The 12,267-nt window shown below is 43.7% G+C and overlaps 1 protein-coding gene across 2 annotated transcripts in view; it reads left to right on the top strand.

Annotated features, from left to right (window-relative positions):
* Positions 1 to 12,267, top strand: part of cracd (capping protein inhibiting regulator of actin dynamics) — a 17,720-nt gene that overhangs the window by 3,066 nt on the left and 2,387 nt on the right. Inside the window, exons 2-8 of one of the 2 annotated variants that reach the window (XM_008281987.1) lie at positions 3,739 to 3,907; positions 4,293 to 4,425; positions 4,510 to 4,665; positions 6,168 to 6,377; positions 6,479 to 8,798; positions 9,472 to 9,668; positions 9,762 to 9,924. In XM_008281987.1, the coding sequence (XP_008280209.1) occupies positions 3,739 to 3,907; positions 4,293 to 4,425; positions 4,510 to 4,665; positions 6,168 to 6,377; positions 6,479 to 8,798; positions 9,472 to 9,668; positions 9,762 to 9,924 (3,348 nt within the window). Of the gene's footprint in view, positions 1 to 3,738; positions 3,908 to 4,131; positions 4,426 to 4,509; positions 4,666 to 6,167; positions 6,378 to 6,478; positions 8,799 to 9,471; positions 9,669 to 9,761; positions 9,925 to 12,267 lie in introns of those variants that run through there. The other variant, XM_008281986.1, reaches the window with a different exon arrangement.

Genomic DNA, 12,267 nt, shown 5'->3' with positions numbered 1-12,267 from the left:
TTTTCATTTCTTTTAAAAAGTAAACTTATCTCCGTCCAGAAGAATCAGGAGAAGACATGTAGTATCGGCTAAAACCCAATTAGAAAGCCAACATTCGTGTCTCCATTTTCACAGCAAATCGCAACCCCAGAGTTTTCAAATTAAAAGCGGGTCAACAGCCTTCTCCAGAGGTTCTGGTTTAGGTATCATAAACTGCCATAGTGGTGTAGACGTAAGGCGTAAATGTATCTGAAAATTCAAAATCTGCGTTTTAAAATGAAAACATATTAGCGTAGATCTTGCCATAAGTAAAAAAGGCTCTAATAACTCACTGTTTTCTGTCTGCCAAGCATCAAACAGTAACAATAATATCAACTATTTTTATATAAAGTGATTATTGTTATTATTTCCCCCTCTTTTCAGTCTTTATGCAACGCTAAGCTAACCGATTGCTATAGATTCATATTTCAGACAGACATGAGGGTGGTATAAATCTAATCCTCTGCCAGTAAAAAGAAATACATGTGTTTCCCTTAATAACATGTAAAATCCATCCATTCGTCCTCCAACAGCCTGAGAGTTTCTTTGCTGCCGTATTTCATCACCGATTTGTGGATCAAGTGGAATTCAAAAGCGGCTCCTCTGAATTGGCCTCCCGCTGGTTTTCTCTGCTTCTAGCTAGTTAATTTGCCTTCACCAGATGTGAAACATTCCCCGATCAGATGGCTAGAACTGCAAAACAGCGAGGATCCGGGTCCAGATGACCAGGGTCAACACACCCTGCGAGCTGCGAGCACATGTGAAGCAAGAGTTAACCCTCGCGTTGGGCCGAGCTGCCGCCGAGACGACGGCTCTGCAGAAAAAAGTGTCCTTTCTGGTTTCACTCATGACTGTGTGAGCGCGCCCACGGCAGTGCATTATGGGCTTTGTAGCGCTGGATGGGTCCTGATGCTGCTGCAGGGAGACGCAACATCAGTGTCGCTCCATAATATCAGTCGCTGCGCTCAGACTGAGGCTGACGGAGTCCTGCAGAGGACTGAGCACGTCATCAGTCTGATCAAAAAGACACCAAAGAACAACAGGACAAGAAAACAAAGCATGGATTAAAAACATCAGTGGCGTCTAGTTGTGGCTCTGTTGTATATAACAGACTGCTGCCCTGAGATAATCCACAGATTAGCAGATTAACCAGAAAATCCACATCCTATTCTGTCATTTAGTCAGCTGGTAAAAAATAAATGTCAAATTCTCTCCAAGACCCTTAAATATAAGCATTTTCTGCACTTCTTGTTCCCATTTTAACATGAGCTGAACGTCTTTAGGTTGTGGGCTGCAGGATGGACAGAACAAGTGACTTGCAATTGGCTTTTTTTTTTTTTTTTAGTTTGACATTTTCATAAATCTGCTTATTTGCTTTCTTGCCCCGAGTTAGATGAAGAGATTGATACAGTCTCACGTAAATCTGAAACTACATCCAGCGATCCAGTTAGTCTCCCTCAGAATAAACACTTGAAACGAGACGGTATATTTGTAGTTTCTCAGCCTTAATATTTGTCAATCTGTGGAAGCAGCATTCTATAATTTTACAGGAGGACTTATTTGCTGGACTTTTGGGGAGACATTGTTACATAACAGCATGTCAAAACGGCAGCTTGCTGCTTTTATACTTGAAAACTTGTGGGAAAGTGACAAGTGTGGATGAAATAAATACGTTGTTTACAGTATATATTATTTAGTCTATGTGTTAAGCTATGCTAACCAGCTGCAAGTATCAGCCTCATACTCATTTCTCTCTCTGGTCATTGATTAAACCCTTTAAAACGTCCTCTAGAATGTTCACATCTAAGAAGTCTGCATCTCTTTTAGTTTTGCAATTTTACTATTTTACAGATTTCCCTGTTTTGTTAAATTACAGATAATATTTAGCAAAATCACAGAAAAAAAGTATTAATTTACACATTAGCCTTTAAAAGCAGACCAGAGCTATAAAGAACCTCCACAATAAAAGTCTGTATTTTTTTGCAAATACTAATTTGTTCTTTTACAACATTTGACTGTAAAATTAAATTGTTTTCACAGTTTTCAAATCAGCACAATTATATATTATTTTACAGATATTTGAAAGAGCAATTATGTATATTAGGGATTTGAAGATCGCTAACATAAAACAAAAGTTACAGATTTTCTCTGTTTTCTTAAACTACAGAAAACATCGAGTAAAATCAAAGAAAAAATATTAATTTACATGTTGGCTGTAAAACAAACAAACAAAAAAACTAAAACTGTAAATAATACATCCGAAATCTTTTTTTTTTTAACAAATAGTTGTTTTTAGAATAAAAGACCTTTTGAAAACAATTTCGTGTATTTCACCATTTTTTTAAAATAGATTTTTATTTTTTTTTGGCCTGCCTTGATAACAGCTTTTTTTTTTTTTCTTTTACTGTCTTTGTTTTGTTTTGTTTAGTGTAGTTATTTTTTCTGATTTCTTTTACAGTGTAGGATTGGGGGGGAAAAATTAAAATTAGTTTTCAGAAAACATATATATGTCTTTAATTAAACTTTCAAGAAAATTACATTTTCTCAGTTTAAATAAATTAATTAAAGTCATTTTTGGTCCCAAAGTGAATAAGTTGCAGCATCTGTCCCTTGACTCTACGTTTCTGGGAGATTCTGTGTAAACATGTCTTTACTCTCCCACACAAAAGCAAAGAACACACACACACTTCAGGGTCAAGGAGTGATGGAAATTAGTTTACTGTATCATTTCCCATGATGCCTCTGGGTTAGTGAGCAGCATGCGAAGTGAAATCCCACACCAGTTGCTACTTATAGCTCTGAAAGGGATACCCAGCGAGCCCTGAGAACGCCTGTCTGCACAGCGGTGTAGAGTGGCTTCGTAGCTCGGTAACCTCAGCCACATTGTTCCTCCGGTGGACCTCCACAAGTACACAAGCACTTTACAAATACACAGACAAAAGCAAAACACACAGGGAGACGAGGCAGTTCTGAAGAAAACATTCTGTTATTACCAGCTGAAACCAGGATATCTGTTTACATGTTCAAGTTAACAAATGTCATCTTTGGGGATCCAGAGCCTTGTTTGTGTCTTTGGGAAAGTTTAGCTTAAGATTTTTACAACTTCCTGGCATGAATCAGCAGAGAGTCCAGAGGCTTTTTTCTTTTAACTTTGGTTCCTGAATCCATATTGACAAGTTTTATTACAGCTGCATAGTTTTATTACACACAGCCGGTCAGTTACATCTTTGGCACTGTGTTGCTCTTTTATTGTAAAATTTTACACAGTTGAAGTGATTCACTGTCTGACTGATAGACCAGTGAGTCTGTTCTGTGCGTGTTGTTCACCGGGTCAAATGTGATTTTAACTCTCGGAGCCGTGTGGATAGTCAGGATGCTTTACGTTCTCTCGGGACCACTAGTGGATTTTCCTGTTTTCAGTCAGTAAATCCGGGTTTTCTTCACCATTTAAAGGCTGTTAGTGCTTTGTTTTTTTTTTGTTTGTTTCTTTACTTCTTCCTGCAAATACGAGTGAGTAAAGAGCCAAGGTTTTCTTCTCATTCCATCTGCTATTTTGATTTGTTTTCTTTTAACTCTGTCAACTGCGTTTCATGATCACACATTGAATTAACACGCCCATACGCACCGTCCTGCTCGTTATCTTGCCCGAAGGCGAGAGATAAAGATTGATGATGTGATTGCACGTGGCCCTGGTTATCATCTTTTCCCGTTTGCCAGCAGAGAGGAGGCGACAGGGCAAATTCCAGCCCTTCAGACGACTGTTTGGGAAGAAGAAGAAAAGGGAGGCGAAGGGGGGCTTTGATGGAGCGGAGCTAAAGGCGAGTTTTTCTACTGGGGAAGTGTGCAATGGAGTCGTGTCTGACGATGAGGAGTCTGATCAGAATCTGAGGTCAGTATTTGGACACTTGCATGCGCTGTAGATGATAAAACTGAGCTTTTTACTGCTCCTTTTATTATTAAGGATGATTACAGATACAGATGTAGATATCTTGTCGACTGTATGCAAACACTGAAGGTGGACATGTTTCTGTAAATGCTGCAAGTTGTGGTTACAGAGTCTGTAGTAAAAAAAAAAAGGGTGAGTCTCTGCTCAAAAACAGCTTGAACAGTAAAAGGTTTCACTCCACGCGAGCCTTTATTTGATGTGATGGTGCGTAAAAGAGGTCACTCATGTCATTGTGTTAAAAATGGTTTGCGGAGCGACGCAGCAGTCGGCTCATGATAAATGAATGACTGACATTCTGCAGCACTCAGGACGCCTGTTTCTCCTGCAGGGACTTGAATCCCATTGGATCTCGAGCTCTGTCCCACGACAGCATCTTCATCCCAGAGGAGCCGGTGAAGGAGTCCGGTCCAAACCACAGCATGTCGCAGGAAAACGTGTCGGATAAAGTTAGGAATCTGCAGGTGGGCCTTACAGAGACATACACTCAGTTGCTGAACATTTCTCTTCACTATTATAATGTTTTCTTTTTGTCGTTGATTACACAGAGGCAGATAGCACAAGGTATAAAGTTTGGCCAGAGGCCTCCGTCTCTGAGGAGGAGTGAGGGAGATGAGGGCAGCTCGGATGAGGAAGAGGTTCCCCGAAGCCCTCTGAAGGTTTTGGCCCAAGTCGAAGCCGAGCCACCAAAAACAGAGCCAAAGGTAACAGCTATTGACTTATTGTGATTGGTTTCACTTACAAAGGGCCCACATGATGCTGTTGGGTTTCACTTTTAATGTGTAACAAAGTCCATGCCAGAAAACCCTGAATTCTGTTTGAAGTCCGTCTTTTCTTCTGTTGCTTATCTACATCACTGTGTAACACATTTGCATATTGGCTGCCCTAACGTTTGGCCCTCTAACAAAGAAAAAGCAGCCTACTCACCGTCTGCCATAATTCCCGCCCAAAAACCACCACTGTTACTGTTCCATCCCCATATTCAGAGATGTGAGTTTACAGTCCATAACCAGCATTTCCTCCCTTTCAGTGGCCAGCTGACCAATCAGAGCATATCAGGCTTTATAGAAGGGGTTCCTTAAAGAGACAGGAAGTACATGAGAGTGTTTCAGACACACTGTGAGAAGGGCTGCTGCAGCGATGAGGAAAATAATCTTTTTATTTAAAATCTGAGGGTGTTGAATAACCTGAACCCTGCATCTCTGCTAGAGGCTACCAGCTGGAGGCTACATAGACGTAGCATCTAGTAGCCATGGTATGTGAGCGGAGTGGAAAGATGAAAGCTCAAACCTGTTTGCTTCATCGCTCTTGTGTATAACCCCCCTCAGCTCCACCTATGTGCCCTGCTACGAGCAACTACTAGCAGCTTGTAGCCTAATTAGATTCTTCTTAACTTTTGAGGATCTACACAGGGTGTCCATGCTTTTATTTTCTCCTGTCTAGATCTCTGTCTACATAGATATTACCCAGAACCCTCTTCATCGCCTTCAATTAGTTCAAAATCCTGCTGCCAGGAATATCACCGGTTTAATAAATGAGGATTATATATCTCCCATACTGGCTCCCTGTGCATTTTTGCATTGATGTAAGGCTTTTAAAGCTTATGTAATCAAGTCTCTACTTATATTAAGGATCTACTGACTCTGATCAAGCCTGGGCGTCATCTTGGGTCAGCAAAAAGTGTTTTTCTGGTTGCTCCTTCAGCCTGATTAATGACTAAGGGCTATTGTGCTTTTGTGCTTTTTGCAGTCTGAGCCCCTAAAGTCTGGAGTGACTCACATGCAAAGATTAGATTTACTAAGTCAACTGTTTTTAAATGTCTTCTTAAAACATTATTTTTTCAGGAAAGCTTTCATATCTGTGTGAACTTTTTTTTGTTTTAACATTTCTGATTTATTATGGTTTTACTGCAGTTTTATGCTTGTCATGTGTCTTGTGAAGCACTTTGAAACATTGTTAAGGAAGTAGTAGTAGTAGTAGTAGTAGTAGTAGTAGTAATAGTGGTAGTAGTGTTGTCCTTATAGCACACCCAAACGGCAAACAGAACGTGTTGGCTGTTGAGTTCTACTATGTGTAGTGTTGGCAGGTTTTTACCTTTCTGAGTCCAAAAATATTTGATGTTATATTGCTGCAGAACCTTTTAAAACTGACACTGAGGGCCATTGTTCATTAGATTTAAATAAACGCTCTGTCATTGTGGTCAAAGCAGGGGGCTCAGCCATCCGGACCACACAGTACCCCGGTGAAGTCGCCGAGGTCCAAACGAGTTCTTCCACCGACCGGTACAATCGAGTCCATCAACCTGGATGCCGTCCCGCAGTCCGTTCCTCGCTTAGACAACACCGCCGCCAAGCATAAACTCTCCGTCAAACCGAAGAACCAGAGGATTTCCCGCAAACATCGACGCTTCACACAGGTGAGCCAGAGTTGTTAGCATGTTGGTGATTTATTTTTGTCACATTTCTTTCTTTTTGTCGTTAAAAAAAAATAGACATTAACTGTACTTCTGTGTTCCAGGACCTCCAAGATGTTTCTATTCCTGGTGTGGTGCAGGAGGACATGGAGGCAGCAGGCGTCTCCACAGTCGACCATCGCAGAGCTTCTGTTGAGTCCCTGGAAAGCTTCAAGAAACAGAGACTCCATGAGGAGGAAAGACAGGAGGCGAGGAGGAGAGAGCTGGAGGAGCAGAGGCTCAGACTGGAGGAAGAGGAGAGGAGGAGGAGAGCAGAGGAGCTGAGGCTTCGTGAACTGGAGGAGGAGAGATGTCGCAGGCAACAGCAGGAAGAGGAGGAGAGGAGGAGGAGGGAGGAGGAGGAGAGGAGGATCAGAGAAGAAGAAGAAAGGAGGCAGCGAGAGGAGGAAGAACGAATCAGGAGGGCGGAGGAGGAAAGAAGGATGCGAGAGGAGGAGGAGCGTCGGCAGCGAGAGGAGGAGGAGGAGAGAAGGAAACGACTGGAGGAGCAGAGGAGGAAAGAGGAAGAGGAGAGGAGGCGAGAGGAGGAGGAAAGGAGGAAAAAGGAGGAGGAGGCGAAGAGGCAACAGGAGCTCGAGGCCGAGAGAAAGAGGAAGCTAAAAGAGGAGGAAGAGGAAAGAAGGAAGGAGGAAGCAGAGAGACTGAAGTTGTGGGAGATGGAGGAAAAGAAAAAACTGGAAGCAGAGGAGAGAATGAGAAAAGAGGAGGAGGAGGAGCAGAGGAGGATGTCATTAGAGGAGACTGATGGAAGTTCTGACCCGCAGGAGAGGAAGAGGAGGGCTGAGGAGCTGCGCTGGAAAGAGATGGAGGAGAGACAGAGGCCTTTCTCTTTCAAAGTTTCCTCTGGCGAGAAACAGATTCTGTTCCAGAAGGTCAACCTGACACCTGTTACGCCGGCGTCCAGCCACCAGAGCGCTGCTGTCGCTGATCAAAGAGAAGGAGCTAAGGCTTCCTCCTCTGAAGCACCAGACTCCCCAAACCTGCCAACGTCTCCATATGTCCCCCACACAGCTATCTTAGTGACGGGCGCCCAACTCTGCGGGACAGCTGTCAATCTAGACCAGATCAAAGACACTGCATGCAAATCCCTGCTGGGTTTGGGAGAGGATAGAAAGGCCCAGGGAACACCGCCGACGAAGAGCAAGACCTCTCCCGACCGCAAATCTGGAAAAACCAAATCGCTCAACGAGTCAGCCCTCTCCACTGACCAGTCCAGTGCAGCCGTCCTGGCAGAATGGGCAAGCATCAGATCAAAGATATTCAAGGGGGTGGAGGAGGGGAAGTATGACGAGTACCCAGAACCGAGCAGGAACCAGCCTCAGCCCAGCCCCGAAGAACAGCCTGCGTTTGCTCACACGAACCTCAGGAAGACCATGTCTGCCAGCGCCAAGTTCTCCATCACCCCCGCAAAGAAGAAGTTTGGAGATTCAAACAGGAACTCTGAGGTGTTTGTTCCAGATGACAAGGAAGCAGGAGAGGAAACGACTCCATCTGAAAGCCCCACCCCACCATCTCCAGCTCCAAGCAGTAAACCTCAGACCAGGACAATTAAAACTGTACGCATCGTAGAAAGAGGTTCAGAGGAGTGTATGTTTGCCAAAGATCTCCCCTCTTTCCTGGTTCCCAGCCCCGGAGCCAAACCCGAGGGGGCAGAGTTGAAGAGCAGAGTTCACAGTGAGACGGACGCGTCTGAAAGCAGAGAGGAGGCAGAGGAGCGAGGCCAGGACGGCGAGGATAAACCGTCTCCGTTTGGCATAAAGCTGAGAAGGACCAACTACTCGCTGCGTTTCCACAGCGAACAGTCCACAGAGAAAAGGAAGAAGCGCTACAGTGCCGGGGACAGCTTCGACGGCGTCCCTTCACCTCTCACCCCCATCGAGCCAGACTCTGATGCCTCCTCTGTCTTCTCTGACAAATCCAGTCCCTCGTCGCCTCAGAAAGAGGGCGCGGTCGGCAAGTACTTACAAGCCTCTGCCTCCCCTCGGGGTAAACTGGGTAAGTCAGCCAGCACGACTGCACACGGTGAAAGCGAGAAAGTGATTTCAAAGCCGCCGGTTTACCGAAGACCAACGACGTCACCCAAACCTATTGGTGCAGTCCCAACGCCTCCTCCGTCGCCGCTTCCTAAGGCGGTCCACGGGCCTCCCAGTGACGACATGAGCCAGAGGACGGGAGGCGCAGATTCGCCCAGCCAGGAGCAGCCGAGCAGGAGCGAGGAGCCGTCAGCGGTGGCCCAGCTGCACCGGAGCAGCCAGGGTCAAGCTCATGGGGAGGAGGAGCCGAAAGAGAAGAGATCATTCTTCCCCTCCATTAACATACCCTGGAGAGAGAAGGCGGACAGAAAGACGGAGCTCCTCAAGAGAGGTCAGTCTCTCTTTGACCTGGACCTTGCCGTTAGTTGAAATGAAGTTGAAAGATGTGCATATTTGGTTTCTTGCTGATTGTTAGATGAGACAACCAACACCACTCAAATATGAAACTACAGGCAGCAGCCAGTTAGCTTAGCCTGACAAAAAGGAAGAAGTATAAAAAGAGGTTGCATTAAAGAAACACTTTAACAAATAACTTATGCATCTCTAAACAAGAGACGTCTATGGCTCCATTTATCAGGTACTAACAAACCTCGAGTCATGCAAGTTGGGGGTGAAAATAAATATCCGAGCCTATCCGAGTCAGTGGGAGCTTTTTGGATGAAGGTGAAACATGTTGTTACCCTTCAGACAGTTCTGTTGCTTCTAATCTTTATGCAAAATTAGGCTAACCATCTTCTCAATCCAGCATCTAATTTTAGTGCACAGATATGAAACTGGTATAAATCCTCTTACGTAACTCGTGGAAAAAAAAAACAAATAAGTCCACCTGCACCTGCTTATGCCTTGACAACATTTAATACTTGACAACTCTGGCTTCTTGTGTTAAATGGAAAGCCACATTTCTCACAGTGAGATATCAACACTGACATTTAAGTACTGTATGTGTAGTATTTAAACCACACTAAGACGTAGTAATGTCTCGATGTGCACGTGTTTCCCTGCAGAAAAACCATCACTACAGAGCCGGCACTCGCTGGACAGTGCAAGGGTCCAGGAGAAGGAGGCCGGGCCCTTATGGATCACTCTGGCTCTGCAGAAGCAGAAGGGCTTCAGGGAGCAGCAGCAGAACCGAGAGGACCGTCGCAGCCAAAGAGAGGCCAAACTGGCAGAAAAACAAGCGAGAGACAGAGACAGAGACAGTGTATGTGCCCCAGATCGCCCTCTTTACCCACTTTCTCTTAATCTCTCTAACATATTTTCCCTCCGCTGAAACTGTCATAAATCTCTGCTGCAGGTTACGCTGGTGAGCCCCACAGAGAGCAAAGGAAGCGGCAGCACCAGTCCTTCTTCTAAACCTCAGACACCAGAGGAGCCCAAGAGACCCGACAGCCTCCTGGGACGATTTGACCGCCGAGAACACCTGAAAAAGGCCAACACTTTACCGAGCTCTGTCACCGGTAAGAACCTACGTGTTTACAGTTGTTTTCAGTCGCTTTGGTACATTTCTCAGATCTCTGAAAATTCTCAAAACTACTTGTTCAATCTTCACATCATTGTGTCATTTGTGCACATCAAAAAAGCACTTTCTCATTTCTTTGAACAAGTGATTATGTACAATTCTCTGCTGTTTCCTACATTATCAGTTGCTTATGTCATGTTGATCAAAATGTATTATGTTGGGTCTCTGTTGAATAGTCTCACCTCCACAACATTTAGGCATTAGTTCATCGCATAAGTCTTTGCATGCAAAATGGTTGAACAAGTTGTCATAACATGTGGAGCATATTTCTATACATTTCCATTAGACTTTTTTTCTAAATCTGTCCTGAATTTTTTAATTGCTCCCAGGTGAACCTTAACTTTGTCTAATGAAGGGAAATGTGTCTAACATTACATATATCAACCAGTTTTCTGAAATAGCTCAAAGGTGCATCTTATGAACCATCAACTGGCGAGTTTATATACAGCCAGAGCACAACACTATGTTACAATGTCTGACAATGGAAGGACAAGGGACTGGACGGGGTCAGCAGCCAGAGAGAAGAGGAAGAGGAGTGAGGCTGCATGGCGGAGGAGTGGGGGGGCAGAAGAGGCCGAGGACATATGCACGTTCCTGATGAAATAAGAGCCACACTTGTACACCACGTTCTCAATCATGGACTTACAATGGCCGAGGCTGGTCAAAGAGTGCAGATGTAAATGTTGGAAGAACAACTGTGTCCTCAATTATTCAGACTTTTCACCGACAGAACAGGAATATAATCTGACAATAGGGACTGTACTGTAGTACTGTAATACTGTATACTTTCTGTAATGCTTCATACAATATTACAGTATTCCACTTGGGCCATACAATACAGAGCATCTTGCCACCTTTTTAGAGACTCTCTATATGGATCTCATCCCCGAACGAGAGAGGGGTCAGATTGGAGATGACTTCCCAAAGTATGTGATCATTTGGGACAATGTCAGTTTCCATCACTCCATCATCAGGCAGTGGTTTGCAACCCACAACAGGATCCTGATGGAGTTCCTTCCACTCTACTCCTCATTCCTCAACCCCATTGAGGAATTTTTCTCAGCATAGAGATGGAAAGTATATGATCGCCAGCCACATATACAGATGACCCTTCTGACTGCCAAGGATGCAGATGCCTGCAGAGGCTGGATAAGACACTTTCTGTACTGCAGTGACATGGTCTGTCAACAAACTACAGCACAAACAGTAAAAGCAGAAAGGTGAATCTAGTCCAGTCTCTTGCAATCAGTCTCCCACGTACACTAAAGTGTAACTTACAATAATTGTCATCAAAACTTTATCCATAGTTGACATCAGAACATCCCTCCAGAGTACACTGTTATACTGACAACATGACTAAACAATTTGACTGTCTTATCCGTATGCATTGACACAAGGACTTGTCATTCTGATGGCACTGACATGTTCATTGACGCAGATATTTAGTTTTGAGAGATGAACTAAGGCTGTTGAGCGAGTAACTGCTTTTTGCCGGTAATCCATGGAGTTTTGCTATTCGTACAAAATGTTTTGAGAAATCCACTTACTGTTTTGCAAATGTCGAGAATGATTTGAGAAAAGTACCAAAGCGACTGAGAAAAACTGTCATAGTAAAGCTGACAGGTAACTGTTGATAAGGGTGAGCTGCTTTTCTTTGCTCTCATGTAATTTGAAAATGATTTAATCCTCTGAACCCAAAGCAGATTTTAGGTATATTTTTGCTCACTGTGGGCCAGTTTTTCACAGCAATATGAAGTCCTGCACCTTCATGGAAACAGCACAACCATGGCTGCATGTGTTTTGTGTAGTATGAGACAGTAACAAGACCATAAATCATAAAAAAAAAAAAGAAGAAAAAAAAAGTTTAATATTTTTTTGATTATTTTACAAAAAAATAAAAGGACAAATGGACTTGGCATGTACAAGATTTTTACGGGTGCCCAGAGGTGTACAAAAAAAAAGAAGAAGCTCCACATGCTGTAAAGACACTTTGGACGAGGTCTGTTTATATTTTCGCTCCACTCTGCAACTCTAGACAGATGTTTCACCATGCTGGATGTATCTTCTAACAACTGTATGCAGTTTTTGGGCTATGCTGCATTTCTTTTAAGCATCAAATATGTTTATTTTTCCGCTCAATCTCTCTTGTCGTCTCCGCTTTGTGTTTCTGCATTTCACTCCAAAAATCTCAAAATTCATGACTGTGGGGCGCAATTGGCTTTTTGACCTTGTATTTTTTCGTGATCTATTGGATCTGGCGCAGACGGTTTATTCTTGGTAA

The sequence above is a fragment of the Stegastes partitus genome, unplaced genomic scaffold (genome assembly GCF_000690725.1).
Source record: "Stegastes partitus isolate 25-593 unplaced genomic scaffold, Stegastes_partitus-1.0.2 Scaffold253, whole genome shotgun sequence".
Taxonomy (NCBI): Eukaryota; Metazoa; Chordata; class Actinopteri; family Pomacentridae; genus Stegastes; species Stegastes partitus.
This window is presented reverse-complemented; position numbering and strand designations above follow the sequence as displayed.